Source organism: Hydra viridissima, unplaced genomic scaffold (genome assembly GCF_058129835.1).
Source record: "Hydra viridissima isolate aposymbiotic clone 2 unplaced genomic scaffold, HvirCarnegie_v1 scaffold_15, whole genome shotgun sequence".
Taxonomy (NCBI): Eukaryota; Metazoa; Cnidaria; class Hydrozoa; order Anthoathecata; family Hydridae; genus Hydra; species Hydra viridissima.
In genome coordinates, this window is record NW_028324314.1 from 628,951 (window position 1) to 643,579 (window position 14,629).

At 28.1% G+C, this 14,629-nt stretch overlaps 1 protein-coding gene across 2 annotated transcripts in view; it reads left to right on the forward strand.

Annotated features, from left to right (window-relative positions):
- LOC145192859 (polycystin family receptor for egg jelly-like) overlaps positions 1–14,629 on the forward strand; it is a 40,733-nt gene that overhangs the window by 11,532 nt on the left and 14,572 nt on the right. For both annotated transcript variants that reach the window (XM_090072431.1, XM_090072430.1), the window contains 11 exons: positions 165–508; positions 1,004–1,205; positions 1,727–1,994; positions 2,309–3,481; positions 4,135–4,218; positions 4,454–4,696; positions 5,188–5,488; positions 10,300–10,527; positions 13,124–13,249; positions 13,349–13,502; positions 13,656–13,705. In XM_090072431.1, coding sequence (XP_089928557.1) covers positions 165–508; positions 1,004–1,205; positions 1,727–1,994; positions 2,309–3,481; positions 4,135–4,218; positions 4,454–4,696; positions 5,188–5,488; positions 10,300–10,527; positions 13,124–13,249; positions 13,349–13,502; positions 13,656–13,705 — 3,173 coding nt within the window. The remainder of the gene's footprint in view (positions 1–164; positions 509–1,003; positions 1,206–1,726; positions 1,995–2,308; positions 3,482–4,134; positions 4,219–4,453; positions 4,697–5,187; positions 5,489–10,299; positions 10,528–13,123; positions 13,250–13,348; positions 13,503–13,655; positions 13,706–14,629) is intronic.

Genomic DNA, 14,629 nt, shown 5'->3' on the forward strand with positions numbered 1-14,629 from the left:
CCCAGCTAATCTCAAATCCTGAGTTTGAAAAGTTAGACCCGAAAAAGACACTACTATAAAGTAGGCTAGACCATATAGTTGTTGTATTATATTAGCTTTTTATAATTTGAGTTTGGTGGTTTAAATAGTTAATAGCTCTACTTTTTAATGCTAATTTTTTTAAGGCTTTATGTTCCAGTTAAATAATGTTGGAATTATTGAGATACCAGTCCAGAACATTGACAATGAAGTTCAAGAAAATGATATGGTTTGGGTTGGAGGATCTGGCAGTTTATTTTGTAGGAAAGATTTTACTAAATTAGGTAAAGCCACAGATGTTGGCACAACAATTACCTTCTCATCTGAAGATATTCAACCAAACGATGTTTATATAACATTTTTTATAACGAAACCATTTGAGTATTTGATTCAAATACCTGCAAGTACAGTGGGATTGTACAATATTAGTGTTGAAGCTTCAAATCATGTTCCATCTTCTCAGCAGCGTAATTATTCTTTTCTTTTTCAGGTTTGCTGAATTATTAATTTTTTTTTTTTTTCTTGTACTAAAAAAAGTGTGAAGGTGAATAGATTAACATTAATGCTAAAACTTTACCACTTTACAATATTTCTGTTTATCTTAAAGTTGCTTTTAAAAAGTCAGAGTCAGAGTAAAAAATCAAATTGAAGATCTCAGTACAACAAATAAATCAGCTAAATTTTTGTCAAACTGAAACTAAAGTATGCTTTAAACTGCGTAGCTAATTGTACTTTCTTTTGTTGCTTTTTCTCTATAAGCTGAATAAGAATAAAAATATAAAAAATTGTCTTTTATAACTCTTTTTAAGAATTTTTTTCTGCTAAGTAGTTTTATACTTTTGTCTCATTGCTCAGTGATTGTCTCAGTTGTTCTGTGATTAAAGTACTTTAGACTTTAATGTCTGTTTTTATTGTTTTGTAGAATGAAATTATGCAAGGAAATGAATGTATTTTATTCTTGCTTTTTTAATGATTGCAATAATAGATTCCTGTTTCTGGTTTACGATTTGCTGAAATGAATCCATATCCAAAAAATATTGGAGGATACAAACTTAATACCTGGATGACACTAAAAGCTGTAATAGATAATGGGTCAGATGTTATGTATATGTTTGATATTCCGAAACTGAATTTTTCTAAAAATATCTCCAATGGTGATACAATTGATTGCAAGGTCACTTCTTTAGGTACGCAGTCTAGTTCAATTGAATTTTTAAAATAGTTTATGCATGATGATAAATGTCATCTTAATACAAAGTTAGTGCCCTTATTTCTGATAGAAATAAATTCTCTTGAAAATAATAATGTCACTTAGAATTATTTTATTTGACTAACAGCTGCTCTAAGTTAAAGCATAATAGTTTAGATACATTAAACCTGTTTCATATGAAAACTGAAGTTTTTACTTTAATATTTTGACTTGATGTTATTTTAAAGTTTTTATTTTTGGTGAAATATGTTTATTAAATTCCTCTTAAAATAAAGGTGTTCTGAAGCAGCAAAACCAAATAATGAAATAGGGCTAAAAACACATTTAAATGACTGAGTCTTCTCTTATTATTGTCAAGTTTTTTTTACTCTTTTATCTAATTATTTTTTTATTTTCTAAATCACATAAGATGGTTTCAAAACATATCTTTTTGAATAATTAGGCAAATATATTGCTGTTAGATTAAATATTTTCAGGTGTTTGATTAATTAATTTCAGGTGTTTTCACTGTGTATCTGACAGCAGCCAACAAGTTCAGCTCTCTTAACACCTCTATTGATGTTGTGGTTTTGTCAGAAATAAAAGGGTTATCTGTGAATGTTCAAAAAAATCAATTAATAGATCGTAGTTTTAACACATCTGTGAAGATCACTAATGGCACCAGTATACAGTTGATAGTAGACTTTGGTGATGGAACGCCTGTTAAAAATGAAACTATAGATGATGCCAATGGTGTGAATGGATTCACTTACACTTTATCTCATAAGTATTTCATTTTTCTTACTAAATCAAATGAATATGCTACACAAATAGCATTTTTTGTAAAAGTATTTTGATGATGTATTTGTTTTATAATATATTCCATATCGAATTGTTTCTTTGTTGCTGTTATATTATATGTATTCCTTTGAAAAAAGTATGCAATTATTTTATTAATGCCTCTAAAGTGTATTTTAAAGTGAAAAGCACTCAGTAAAAAGTTTGAATTAACTTTCTAATTAGTTTTTCTATTGTTGTTGGTGTTTTATCGTTTTTGATTCCAGTGTTTGTAATTTTTTTTACTCACTTTTGTTTTTATAGGTATTCTGTTTGCAAAACATATACAATCCTTACTTCTGTAGACAACGTTCCTTCAATCATAGGTGCAATATCCAAACCGTCTTTCTTCAGTTCTACAAATGTAACAGTTTTCTGTATTTTATCACCATTAAAAGTTGTAACAAATCCAAGTGCTTCACTTAGTGGATTTGTAATGCTGTCCCTTAACAAAATGCTAATAGTTGATGTAAATCAAGATACAGGATCTTTTATGAACTACTCTGTTGATTGGGGAGATGGCTTTTTTTCATCAAATGATCAGTCACTCAACTTGAAGCCAGTTTCATTTCCAGTTTCACACCTATATAACAATGAAAGGAACTACACTGTCTCCATAACATCCAAGAACTTATTGGAGATACAGAGCTATTTAATTCAGGTGCAGGTAAAAAACTGTTCTGTGCCAGAAATTAGTTTTTATTACGGATCTCTTTCAAGTCCATTTACTGTTATTCTCAGTATTGGTAAAGAATTAACAGCTGTTGTTGCAAAAGTTGATCAATTTTGTGAAATGGAAAGTTCCAGTTTTCAATGGAACCTCACAAGTTCTACTTCAAAACCACAAATTTCTCAAGGTACTCAAATTAATCAAAAGGTTGCTTACACAATTGAAGCAAATTCCCTTGATGTTGGTCTATACAACTTGTCGCTGACTTTTTTCTATGGTGCTGTTACAAACATTTTTTTTGCGTACTTAGATGTAACATTTTCACCATTGTATATGGATATTGAAAGTGGTAGTATGGCTATTGTTGCATACAAGAAACAAAATGGGAATCATAGCTCTCACCAAAACTTTACAGTAAGTGCAAAAAGCAGTTATGACCCAGATGATCCTAGTATTGGTATTGAAAAAATTAACTTTGCGTGGCAATGTAAAGTTGCTTCAAATTTTTCATATGCCCAAGATGTTATGATGCAATTTAAAAACTTGAATATGACATATGCAGGTGACACTTGCTTTAATCAAACCTGGATAAATCTTAATCTTAATACCCCAGAAGTTCGTTTTGGTACACAACAGTTCTTAGAAGGTGTAAGCTATCACATAGAAGTGTGTGGCACAAAGTTTATAAAAAAAGGCCAAAGCAAAACAGGTTGCTTCACCCAAGAACTTCAAGTTGTTGCTGGGAACCTTCCAACTGTAGCTGTAAGGTAGGTTTAAATACAATTTAATTATTTTAGTTTTCTATTTAATTAGTTCATTATCTTATTAATACAAGTAAATTTTAGATAATAAAGAAAAAACATCTCAAAAATCTTGTTTAATGTTAAGTTTAACTATGTCGATTTCCATTAAAGACATAAAGCATCAAAGTTATAGCTTTATTTTGTGAATTAAAAAAAGTTGTTTGTTGCGCATTTCAAACTGTGACCTCTGCTTTGGTTTCTAAAATAAAAGAAAATGTGACTTTGTTAATAGCGCTTTTTTTAAAAATTTTATTTATAGTAATAAAGTTTATTCAATGGTTTTTATTCCAAATATTGGATATCATTCTCTTTCCATGAAGTTTCAGAAGCCTATTGCTTTAAAACAGATTTAAAAAAAAAAATAAGAAAATAAAAATTAAACTTGTATTATTTTAGGTTTCTAATGTTGCTTTTTGTTGAAAAAATGTATTGGTAAACAGGCTTTAAGATTTAAATTTTAGTTACCAGGCTATTTTATATGCGTTCTCCATATTCTTATTATCAAGTATTTTTACAAAAGATTGGTATTTAATGAGTATTTATAACATTTATTGGTGAAGTTTGTTTATGATATTTCTTATCCATTGATTTTATAGTAACTCTCATTCAATATTTAGATGCATATCGAACTGTGATATAAAGTTAAACTTTAAAGATCGCGTTATATATTCATATGAATGTGCAGATTGTGGTGCACAAAGGTGAGGGTTATAATTCAATGGGAGGTAAAAAAGACAGTAAAGAATTTAAAGTTAATTTTAAGTTAACAATGAGAGGTGAACAAGAGGTTTTTTGAGTTTGACAACTTTTATAATATTTAAGTTAAACTTTTTTCAGCATCTCTTTTTCAGATTAAATGCGAAATGGAGTGATGGTGAAAGATTTTGAGAGTGAATGTTCCTCTTGAAATTAACTCTCAAAATTTTTATTTTTCAGATTAGTTGCAGAGTGGAGTATCACGGATGATGATGGAAAAAAGCCTCCTGAAATTTATTCTCAAAATGCTACAACGACAGGTTTTTCGACTCCCAGCCTTGTTATCAATAATGATATTCTCATTGAAATGAAAAGTTACACATTTCGTTTAGAAGTTGGTTTTGCAGACTCAATCAAGAAAGTTAAGTTTTTATTTAAAAAGTCCACATGCTCTCAACCAGTCCCAGGAGTTTGTTACATAAAGTAAGTAATGGATTCTTTTAATGGTTATCACAATTTTTAATTACACTACAGTTATTATTGTAAATCATTTATCTAAAGAAATAGTCTTTCTTTCACAAAAAAAAATTAGTGCTTTTTTTAACCATGAATCTAACTGGATTATGAACTGTACAGTTTGCAAGTATCAATGCTAAAAGTTTAAAGTTTGAAAAAATATTGAAAAAGAAAAAACTTCTGCTTTGCTTTGATGAAAAAACTGACAATAAATTATCAAGAAATCATAGCATAATTAAGCTATAATTCCTATTATTGACCATAATCAAATGCAACAGCAAATCAACATTAGTAGGTCAAACAAGTTAAGGTATTAAAATGCAGGATTGTGTCACAAGGAATTTTAAAATAATTTGTTTGGTTTAGCAATTCAATAATGTGATTAACTTTCTCATTTTTTTTTTGTTTACATAAAATTTTATTTGGTAATTTTTATAAATTTTCTTTCTTTTTAAAAGTCCAACTGAAGGTTTTGCCCTAGAGACCAAGTTTAAACTTGTTTGTAAAGACTGGACAGATTCTGAAGGCATGCTAAGCTACAGATTTTACTATGACAATGGCCAACCTCAAAGAATGAAGTTAAGCAGTACTACAAATATTGATTTTCCCATATTAAATGCAGCAACTACTGATCAACCAAGTTTAATTGACTTCATGATGGGTCCAGGTGACAAAGAAAATGATTATAAAATAAATATACTCATAAAAGTGAGCGGGAAATATAAAGCGTACACCGAATTCAACAGTCTTTATATTAAGGTATTTTCATGGAATAAAAAGCTTTAAAAATATATTTTTTTTTACTTAGGATTAAAAATAACAGTTGCTTTTAACTAACCAATTATATTCCAGTATTTTCGGAGCGATTTAAGAAAATTTTGATGAATGTTTATGAAAAGATGAAGCATGGTCAGGATTTAAGCATGTGATATTCAGCTCTTACATTCTAAACCATTAAATTAAAATTTTATTTTTCAATCTCAACTCATAACAGGTTTTATAATCATAATCAGTTTGAAGTCAAAAAAGGGTGAAGATGACACTTAGAAAATTATTCATTTTTTGTTAAGCAATAAACATTATCAAAATTATGCTAACATTGGTAAATTTAAGCACTCAGAGAATTCAGGTTCACAATTTATACCCATAATTATGAAAGTGGTTAAAGTTGTATATTTTTGGTTTCAATGTATTTAATGAATTACATTTGAATAAATTAAGACATATTTTTTTAATCTGTAACATTTTAATTTAGAATTTTATTTGTCTTGATGATAAATTTTGTTATGAATGTGAAATTCATGTAAATCTCATAAAAAAAATGTTGTTTTTCAGAGTTTGAATTGACTTAGACCATTTACAAAGTTAACTAAATGACTCAAAGAAATGAAAAACTTAAAGTTTAATTGAAGGAATACTTTTAATAAAAAAGCTCATGCAGATTCACAAAGTTTTTTTGAAATCCGTTTTTATCACTTGAAGACTTTAATATTATGAGTTTGAGATTCTTGAAATATTCTTGAAAAAAAAAGGAGGAAGATAGGGTTGTAATCAAATAACTTTATGTTTTTATACTCCATTTTATGCAACTTCTTGACCATTACTAGTCAAGTAGTTGCATGAAATGGAAATGATTTGATGTTTCCATATATTTTTGGTCTAAAAGATCTAAAATGTGGAATTCATGTGAATTTCAGTCTAAAGAAGTTTTATAAATCATCCTATAAGGTTCATTTTTCATCCATTAAGTTTGCAGCTAAGCAGCAGTTCCACATGCAGTATTTTCTAATCTTCTTGTCATTGACTCTTCTAGTAATTTTTGTTGAAATAAAATTGTCCTGCAACATTCGTTGTATCAAAAATATATTTCTTCTACACTGTTCGATCAATTCATAACAATGTAAAGGGTTGTATAAGTAATTTGTTATTTTTATTTCTACTAACTCAAAATCACAGTAATTTGGCAGAAAGGAAAAATTTGGCAAAAAGAAACCAGATACCAAAAACCTGTGGTCTATTTACCAGATACCAAAAACCTGTGGTCTATTGTTTCAATATTATTATTTGAAGACTTAGCAATTTTCATCCATGTCAATGCTACTTCAATGTTACAATTTTGGGCTGAACAAGCATCATTGTAAGCTATTATGTGTTTTAGAGTAATTACATCATTCATATGCTTTAAAATGCATGATGCTGCTTCTTATGAAACTCTTGAAGCTTTAACTTCATCACATACATACATCTTGACATCATCATCATGGAAATTATGGACGTTTAAGCTATATGCATACAGATTTCATGTATAATATGCTAGCGAAACAGAAAGTTTTGAATATGAAAAAGCTTTTTGTAAATCAAATCCATAATATTCCTTGGGATTCTCTTTCTTTTTGCTTGACTTCTGGTTTCTCTGATCTTGACCTCTGGCTTCTCTGATCTTGACCTCTGGTTCCTAACTTGTTTGGCACTTTGCAAATGTAAATCATAACTTTGTCTAAGATTTAACTCCTCTCCCTCATCATTATATGTTTGCCTTTATCTTAATTTCATTAACTTTTTGCAAAGATCCATTTCCCACTATGTTCAGTTCCAGGTGTAGGAGCGTTCAGTGCATGAATGAATTGCCCTACAGAAATTCTAAAGATATTTAGAACCTTTCTGCAAACAGGCTGCAAACTTCTTAATTACTATTACTTGTTAAAAAATGTTCTGAGTAGCCTTTGTATTATTAATCTTTTATTAACTGTAGTACAAAAATATAGATTCTGGGTTTTAAAAATTATCCAAATTTGATTTTCCATAATTATACTCTATACAATCAGCATAAAAATAGGGGGGGGGGGGGGGGGCGGGGGGAGAACTTGTAGTATCTCAGAATTCAATTTAGATAAGTTATTTATTAGAATTATAGAATATGACAAAATTATTTGTTGACAAAGTTATTGTTCATCAATTCTATGCATTTTTTTTGGGCAAAGTAGTTCTTATTTTTGAAATTTCAACAAAAAAAGTTTTGATTTTTTTGTCATGCATTCTTTGCCAAAACTGTGATAACTATTTGACTATAAATAATTAATGAATGAAATAATGCAATGAATTGGTGTTTCTTGGTAAAAAGAATGCGTTACTATATTAAACAAGAATGCTTCTACATGGTACTGATATTTGTGTTAACTGAAGAAGATCAAGAACAACGCCACTTTCAACACAAACACTAGTGAATGTTTAAAAACCTGTTAATTCAAAACTTAAAAAAACTAATGTGGTAAATGTAAAAAAATTGGAAAAATAAAAAAAGTGTTTTTTTTTTTTATGGTTTTGACTTTTAAAAGTTGGACTTTTCCAAAATGCTAAATATCATTTTTGAAAAAGAGCTAAGCTTCTCACATTTTTGAAAAGTTAAGCTTTTTTAAAGCTCTGTCTCTCAAAGATTCTGAATTTTCACAAGTCTGACTGCTATTCTTTTTTCACATTTTATGACTATTTTAAAAAGTCCAATTGACATCTTTTGAAAATGTTTAATTTTTTTTTTACCTTCAACATTATAAAATTTACACTTTTTGAATATTTTTGCCTCTTTTTTAAAAACCTTCTTTCTTTTTTTTTTTTTTTTTTTTTTTTAAATAGTATACATGTATTTTTATTGAAATTTACAAATCATTTTATTTGACAGAAAAAAACAATAACAAACAAAATTATTTTTAAAGTTTTAAGTTATTTAAATTTCTTTTTCTAATTTTATACTTCTTAAATATCCATAGGTTTCTGCTTTTCCAACTCTGTAGTAATGTTTACTTACTTAAGCCACATTTTAATGAGTTTTTAATTGAATTATGTCCTTAGAACTGATAAATATAAAAATAGCCTTGATAGACCACCTAAACCTAGTTTAGACCATTCAGAATCTAATTTAGGCTAGCAGATTTTTACTGCTTATAATTAGGTCATCCTGGTTACCTTAGTTTATGTTTTATGTATTTATAATTCATAAAATATTTATCATGTTATTTAAATAAACACTATGCTAAAAATATCTACAATCATATAAATAGATGTTTGATGATTGAGGTTACAAATTGCCTACACTTTAAATTCAGGCATCAGAACTCTCTGGAAGTTTTAGAATTTCATATAACTTATGAAATAACTTAGAATGTATTTATTTTGTAAATTTTGACTGGTTCTTGAGTTTTACACTTCTACATAATTCACTTTGTGTTGTTCCAGCATCAAAAAACTTTTTTAATTTGAAAACACGATTATATTTTACGGACCTTCGTTACAGAATGTCTTTTTTGAGTAGGTACAAACGGCAGGGCGGAGCGGATCAGCGGGGTGGATCATTTAAACAATACAAACGGCGGGGCGGATCATTTAAACGTTACTAAAGCGAGTTATATTTCATTAATATAATAATTATATTATATTGTAATCATCAATTTTTATTTAATTGTAATAATTCGTAAGAAAATCGAAAAACCAAAGTCCGGTGTCTACAAAACAAATCAGAAATTCAAAACTCGTTTCCAAGAAGAAATGTCTGATACAAGACTCTATCTTTAAAGTTAAGTTTCAGAACATTTTTCATGTTCTGATAAATGTTTTTGTTTCATAAGAAAGAAACACACATAATGTTTAACATCATTTTTTAATTTGAAAACACTATTATATTTACTATGTGCCATTCTGTTGTCTTTCAGTTGTTTTACTGTAAGTTTCAAGTTAACAACATTTGTAGTGTTTTATGTAGAACAAAAAGCTGTTTTAAAAACTATGTCTTCTTTATCTATGACTAAGTTACATTGCTGTTCTACAATTTCATGGTATTAAGGCAAAAGTTCCCTTTGTTTTGAAATGTTACTGTTTTGTACCGTTTTGTATTCATACAAAAAAAAACGGCTTAAAGAGAGTCATAAAGAAGTGAAAACAAAGCAAGAATATATTCTACATTTATTTGCAAATTAATATAAAAAATGATAAAAAATTGTAATAAAGGTTTATAAGATAAAATTGTTTTAAAATCATTTAAAATGCTTTTATTTTCTGAACAAACATTTTACTTTAGAGTTCCCTTAGTTTTAAAGGATAGTGTATCTATTTTAGAAAAGTTTAGCACGATCATTAAAGTATAGTTAGGCGGAAATAGATGTTTGTTTTTTGGTCTTTATTTTTCTTAATTGTGGAAACCCTTATAACAAAAAATGTTTCAAATCACAAAAAAGCTTAAAGGGACACCACATGCTGAAGTTCTGATTGAATATTTTTGATTGTTGTGGCTTTATTATATGTTAAAATGCAAAAGAAATACTTGGGTGAAAAATTCAGATAAAGTAGACCAGAAAAGTGCTATTGTGTTTACTCATTTTAAGCATAACCTGTGTGATGGTAGTTAATGATAAGGACCTATAAATCTAATAAAAACTTTTGCGCTGGAAAAAATCTTTTTAAATTTTTTTTTATAAATTTTTTTTTAAACAACTGTGCAATTAAATTTTGACCATGCTTTAAAACATCATTTTCACAAATAGTTCAATCTATTTTATAAACAAGTTTTTAATTAAATACAGGTATTTCCAAATGTTAAGGCTGTCAATGTTACAGATTTGCTTACTGGAATCAGTTTGAATGATACACAAAGCGTTGCAAATCTTGTTCAAGCAGTTAGTTCCACTACAAACAAAGAATCTAGTAAGTTTTTTAACAGCACACCACCTCCTGTAAATAGGTTAACTGGTATGATTGATAATGAAGAATTAAACCAAGAAAAGCAGCAAGCACTAACTCGTCTGCAAGATGTAAGCTATTCAGGTTTCTTGTTTTTTTTTTTGTTTTTTTTTAACATGATAATTTGTATTTTATAGTTTATTCTAATTCACCTAAGCTGAAAATCTCTCATACATACATATACATGCATATGCATACATTTACATGTATACATATGTGTTTATATGTATGAATATGCATGTATAAGTATGTTTATGTACATATATGTATGTAAATGTATGTAAATGTATGTATGTATATGTATGTGTATGTATGTATATGTATATGTATGATGTATGTATATATATGTAAATGTATGTATATGTATGCATATGTATGAATACATATATGGTACTTTACTTATATGATACTGAAAACCAATTCTTTTTATTTTGCTTTAAAATGTTTAAAATGTTTTGAGTCTCAAAATATTAGTTTTATCTAAAAATAAAAATTATTTTACACAAAAACTTTTTCTTTAATACAAAAACATTTTGTTTACAACTTTATAACTTTTTGTTTGCTGTTCTGATCATCCTAAATCAGCATATATTGATTGATTGTGTTCAATTACCCCTAGATAGATTCTTGGCAATTTATAATTGGACCATAAATAAAAGTTTTATACATTTTATTTTTGTTTTTGTTAATTTTGCAGATATATTGTTGACACGTAGTATTATGTTAAAATATTTGTTAAAACATTTTTAGCATATCTTTTTTCGAATGGCACGAAGGCATTTTATAGTTATAATGACTCATGTTTCTCTGAGTCATTATGCCTATGGTTTATAGTTTATAACAAACTTCACCTCCAGTAGATGGCCTGATGCCAAAAGGTGAAAGGCACCACGCCTTTCACCTAGAACAACAGCAATATCATGGCAGGCATTTCAATGGCAACGACTGCTACAAACTTCTCCAAAATACTAATATTTTGGACACTATGACCAGAACAAGTTTGGCTTATCAAGCAACTCTGTTTATCAAAACACTACAAAGTTTTAGAAATGTTGTGTCAGCATATTTTGGAATTTTACTTGAGTAAGAATTTGAACAAAAAATACAAATATTCAAATCATATTTTTCATTACACATCACAGTTACACCCAAAGTGTATGCTGTCTTTTTTCACGTAAACCAATATATTTTGTTAAAGAATATTCCACTTGGAGTAGTAAGTGAGAAAATACTGGAAGCTACATACTCAGATTTCAGAACTTCTACTCATCCTGATTATGGAAATCAAGTCTTTGAATCAAGTTTTTCAAGTTTTTCAATCAAGTTTTTGATTATAACAGTAAGCATTTATAGAAGACTCAGAATGTGAACAACTTTGGTTTCTTTGAATAAAATATTTATAGCAGGATTCTTACATGCTTTACAAGAGTGAATAAATAATATTTTTACAAAATGTATTTTATTTGTGTATTTTTGTACTGGAGGTATTTATTTTGGTTTAGAGTCAAGAAATTTATCAACTAAAGGCAATTTTATATAAGTACATGACAGACAATTTCTGCATGTCTAACTAAAAACATAAAAAATTGAAAATCTTTTACAGATGACAGCTTCAAGATATATTAGCTCTACAACAATCAAGTTTTTTGTAAGGTCTTTTCTTGCATTGAGCATCAGAGATTGTGTATCTTTGGTTTCCTTATCATACTTTTCTTCACAGGTTTTCAATTTTTTTATGACCCAGAGCTAGGTTTTAATCCACAAAATTATCCTTGAAAAACCCTGCATCCTTGACTGCTCTTAATGCAGAAGCACCTAATTATGATAGCTATTACTTACACTAAATCTTAATGTTGACAAACTAGTATGATCTACAGTTAGGGTCTTTAGTTTAAAATTTTTTGTATGTTTGGTGAATAATTTTTTGTATGTTTGGTGAATAATTATTGTGTTTATCATTGTCAACATTGTCTGACTACAACAATATCTCATGAGATAATACAAACGAGCCTGTAGTATGTATGTATGTATGTATGTATGTATGTATGTATGTATGTATGTATGTATGTATGTATGTATGTATGTATGTATGTATGTATGTATGTATGTATGTATGTATGTATGTATGTATGTATGTATGTATGTATGTATGTATGTATGTATGTGTGAATGTATGTGTGTATGTATGTATGTATGTATGTATGTATGTATGTATGTATGTATGTATGTATGTATGTATGTATGTATGTATGTATGTATGTATGTATGTATGTATGTATGTATGTATGTATGTATGTATGTATGTATGTATATCCTTGTTTATGGTTTAGTTTAATAACCATTTTTTATGGTCATTTATGGTCCAATTTTGATGTGTCAAGGGTCAGATCAGACCCTTGGGGATTGATTTTGACTAGTTTTAAGATGATCAGATTAGTAAAAGTTTAAAAACTCTTCTCTGTAAATTTTACATGTTTAATTTATACTTGCTCATAATACATAAAAAAGCCCTCAAATGCTGTTATAAAAAAAATGCTCAAATTATATTTAGGATTTCTGGTTAAAATCCTTTAATTTTGTCCTATAGGGAAATTAGGCAACCATTTTCCATGTTTCTGTGCCATGCAATTATAAAAAACATATTTATCATTATCTATTTCCTCATAGTCACGCACACAAGTGGTTCGTTTACTTGACCAGGTTCCTTTAAAAGATTTGAATTCTTTCAAAATTGTAGGTGATGCTTTGGGTTTATCATCCCAAAATCCACATGAGTTAGTTCCACAGGCTCAGGTAATAGTAGTGCTAGTATGAAATTTTTTCACAAAATTGACATTAAAACTTAAAAACTAATTTCATTAAACTAAGTCTTAGTTATTTTGCGCTATTCAGAGTATGGCAACAAATGTTATTGTTAAAATGGCTGGCCTTCTTACAAAAGAAAACCTTAAAACTATTGGAGCGGACCACTTTGATACCATGACTCAACCGTTTGTTAATACAATATCAAATTTGTTCATGGCAAGTGTAAACAACACTGAAAAAGGTATTAAATGTAACTACATGTCTTTGTGTGCAAGTGAGACTTAATGCAAGAGTTGAATGATTTTAAAGTAAAGCTGTATTTTTTTAGTCGAGCAAATAAAATAGTAAGTAAATGCAAAAAAGATTTATTGTTGATAATTCTTTTTAATTACAGGTTTTGTTAATCCCACTGTTCAAACGACACCATCGTCAAATGTTGTCAAAGTAATTGTTAAATTTATTTCTAAAGTTATTTTTCTTTAACACTTGCTAAAGGTTATTGTCATTACAGTTGTTTTTTTTTAGGTAAAATTTGTGTCACTACAAAAAATATTTTCTTTTTACTTCTTTTCACAGAATTTAAAAAAAAGTTTGAACATTTTGTACTGAAGTCATCTAAAAAATGAACAATAGACCCTTTTTTTTAACTGCAGATGGTTAGAAATTGATTTTAAATTTAAGCTCTGTTATGTAATAAAATATTAGTACAGTGCTTATTACAACAAATGTGAACTTGATTAAGAAATACGATTTAAATGGCTTTACTTACAACCAAAGGAGCATGAGTTGCTGTTTTAAAAACCAGAGTTTACTGCAAGAGATTTTTCCTTTTAATTTTTCTTTCTAGTGTGAAAATTTCTATTTTACTTTTAAGTCTAGAGTGAGGTAATAGTAAAGGAAGTGTCAGATATTTTTTTAATCGTCACTCTTACAGGAGATATTGGCCTGTGATTCTAGCATTTAGAAACTTTTTTTAAATCTTAGTTTTTAAAGCTACACCAACAGGTTTAAAAACAAGGGCCACAAACCAGACAAGTTATTCTAATGGGGACAAGCCTAAAATAATTTAACAGCTCAAGAAGTATACTAAGGTGAAATTCAGAATATTAGAAAGCCCTTAAATCTAACGCTTTAAGGGCTTTCTTTGAAAATACCCAATAAAGAATAATAATAAGTGCATTCATAATATTTAATTTCAAAGTTTGCATAGAATGTGTGTAAAATGTTTTAAATCCAAGAGTTTGAACCAATAAAAAATAACAAGAGTTTGAACCAATCAAATAATAAATGAAGAATTTCTCTATTTTGACTATCAATTGTTAGACCATAAAACCATTACAAATGCATAAAATTAGTTTATCTAAAGAA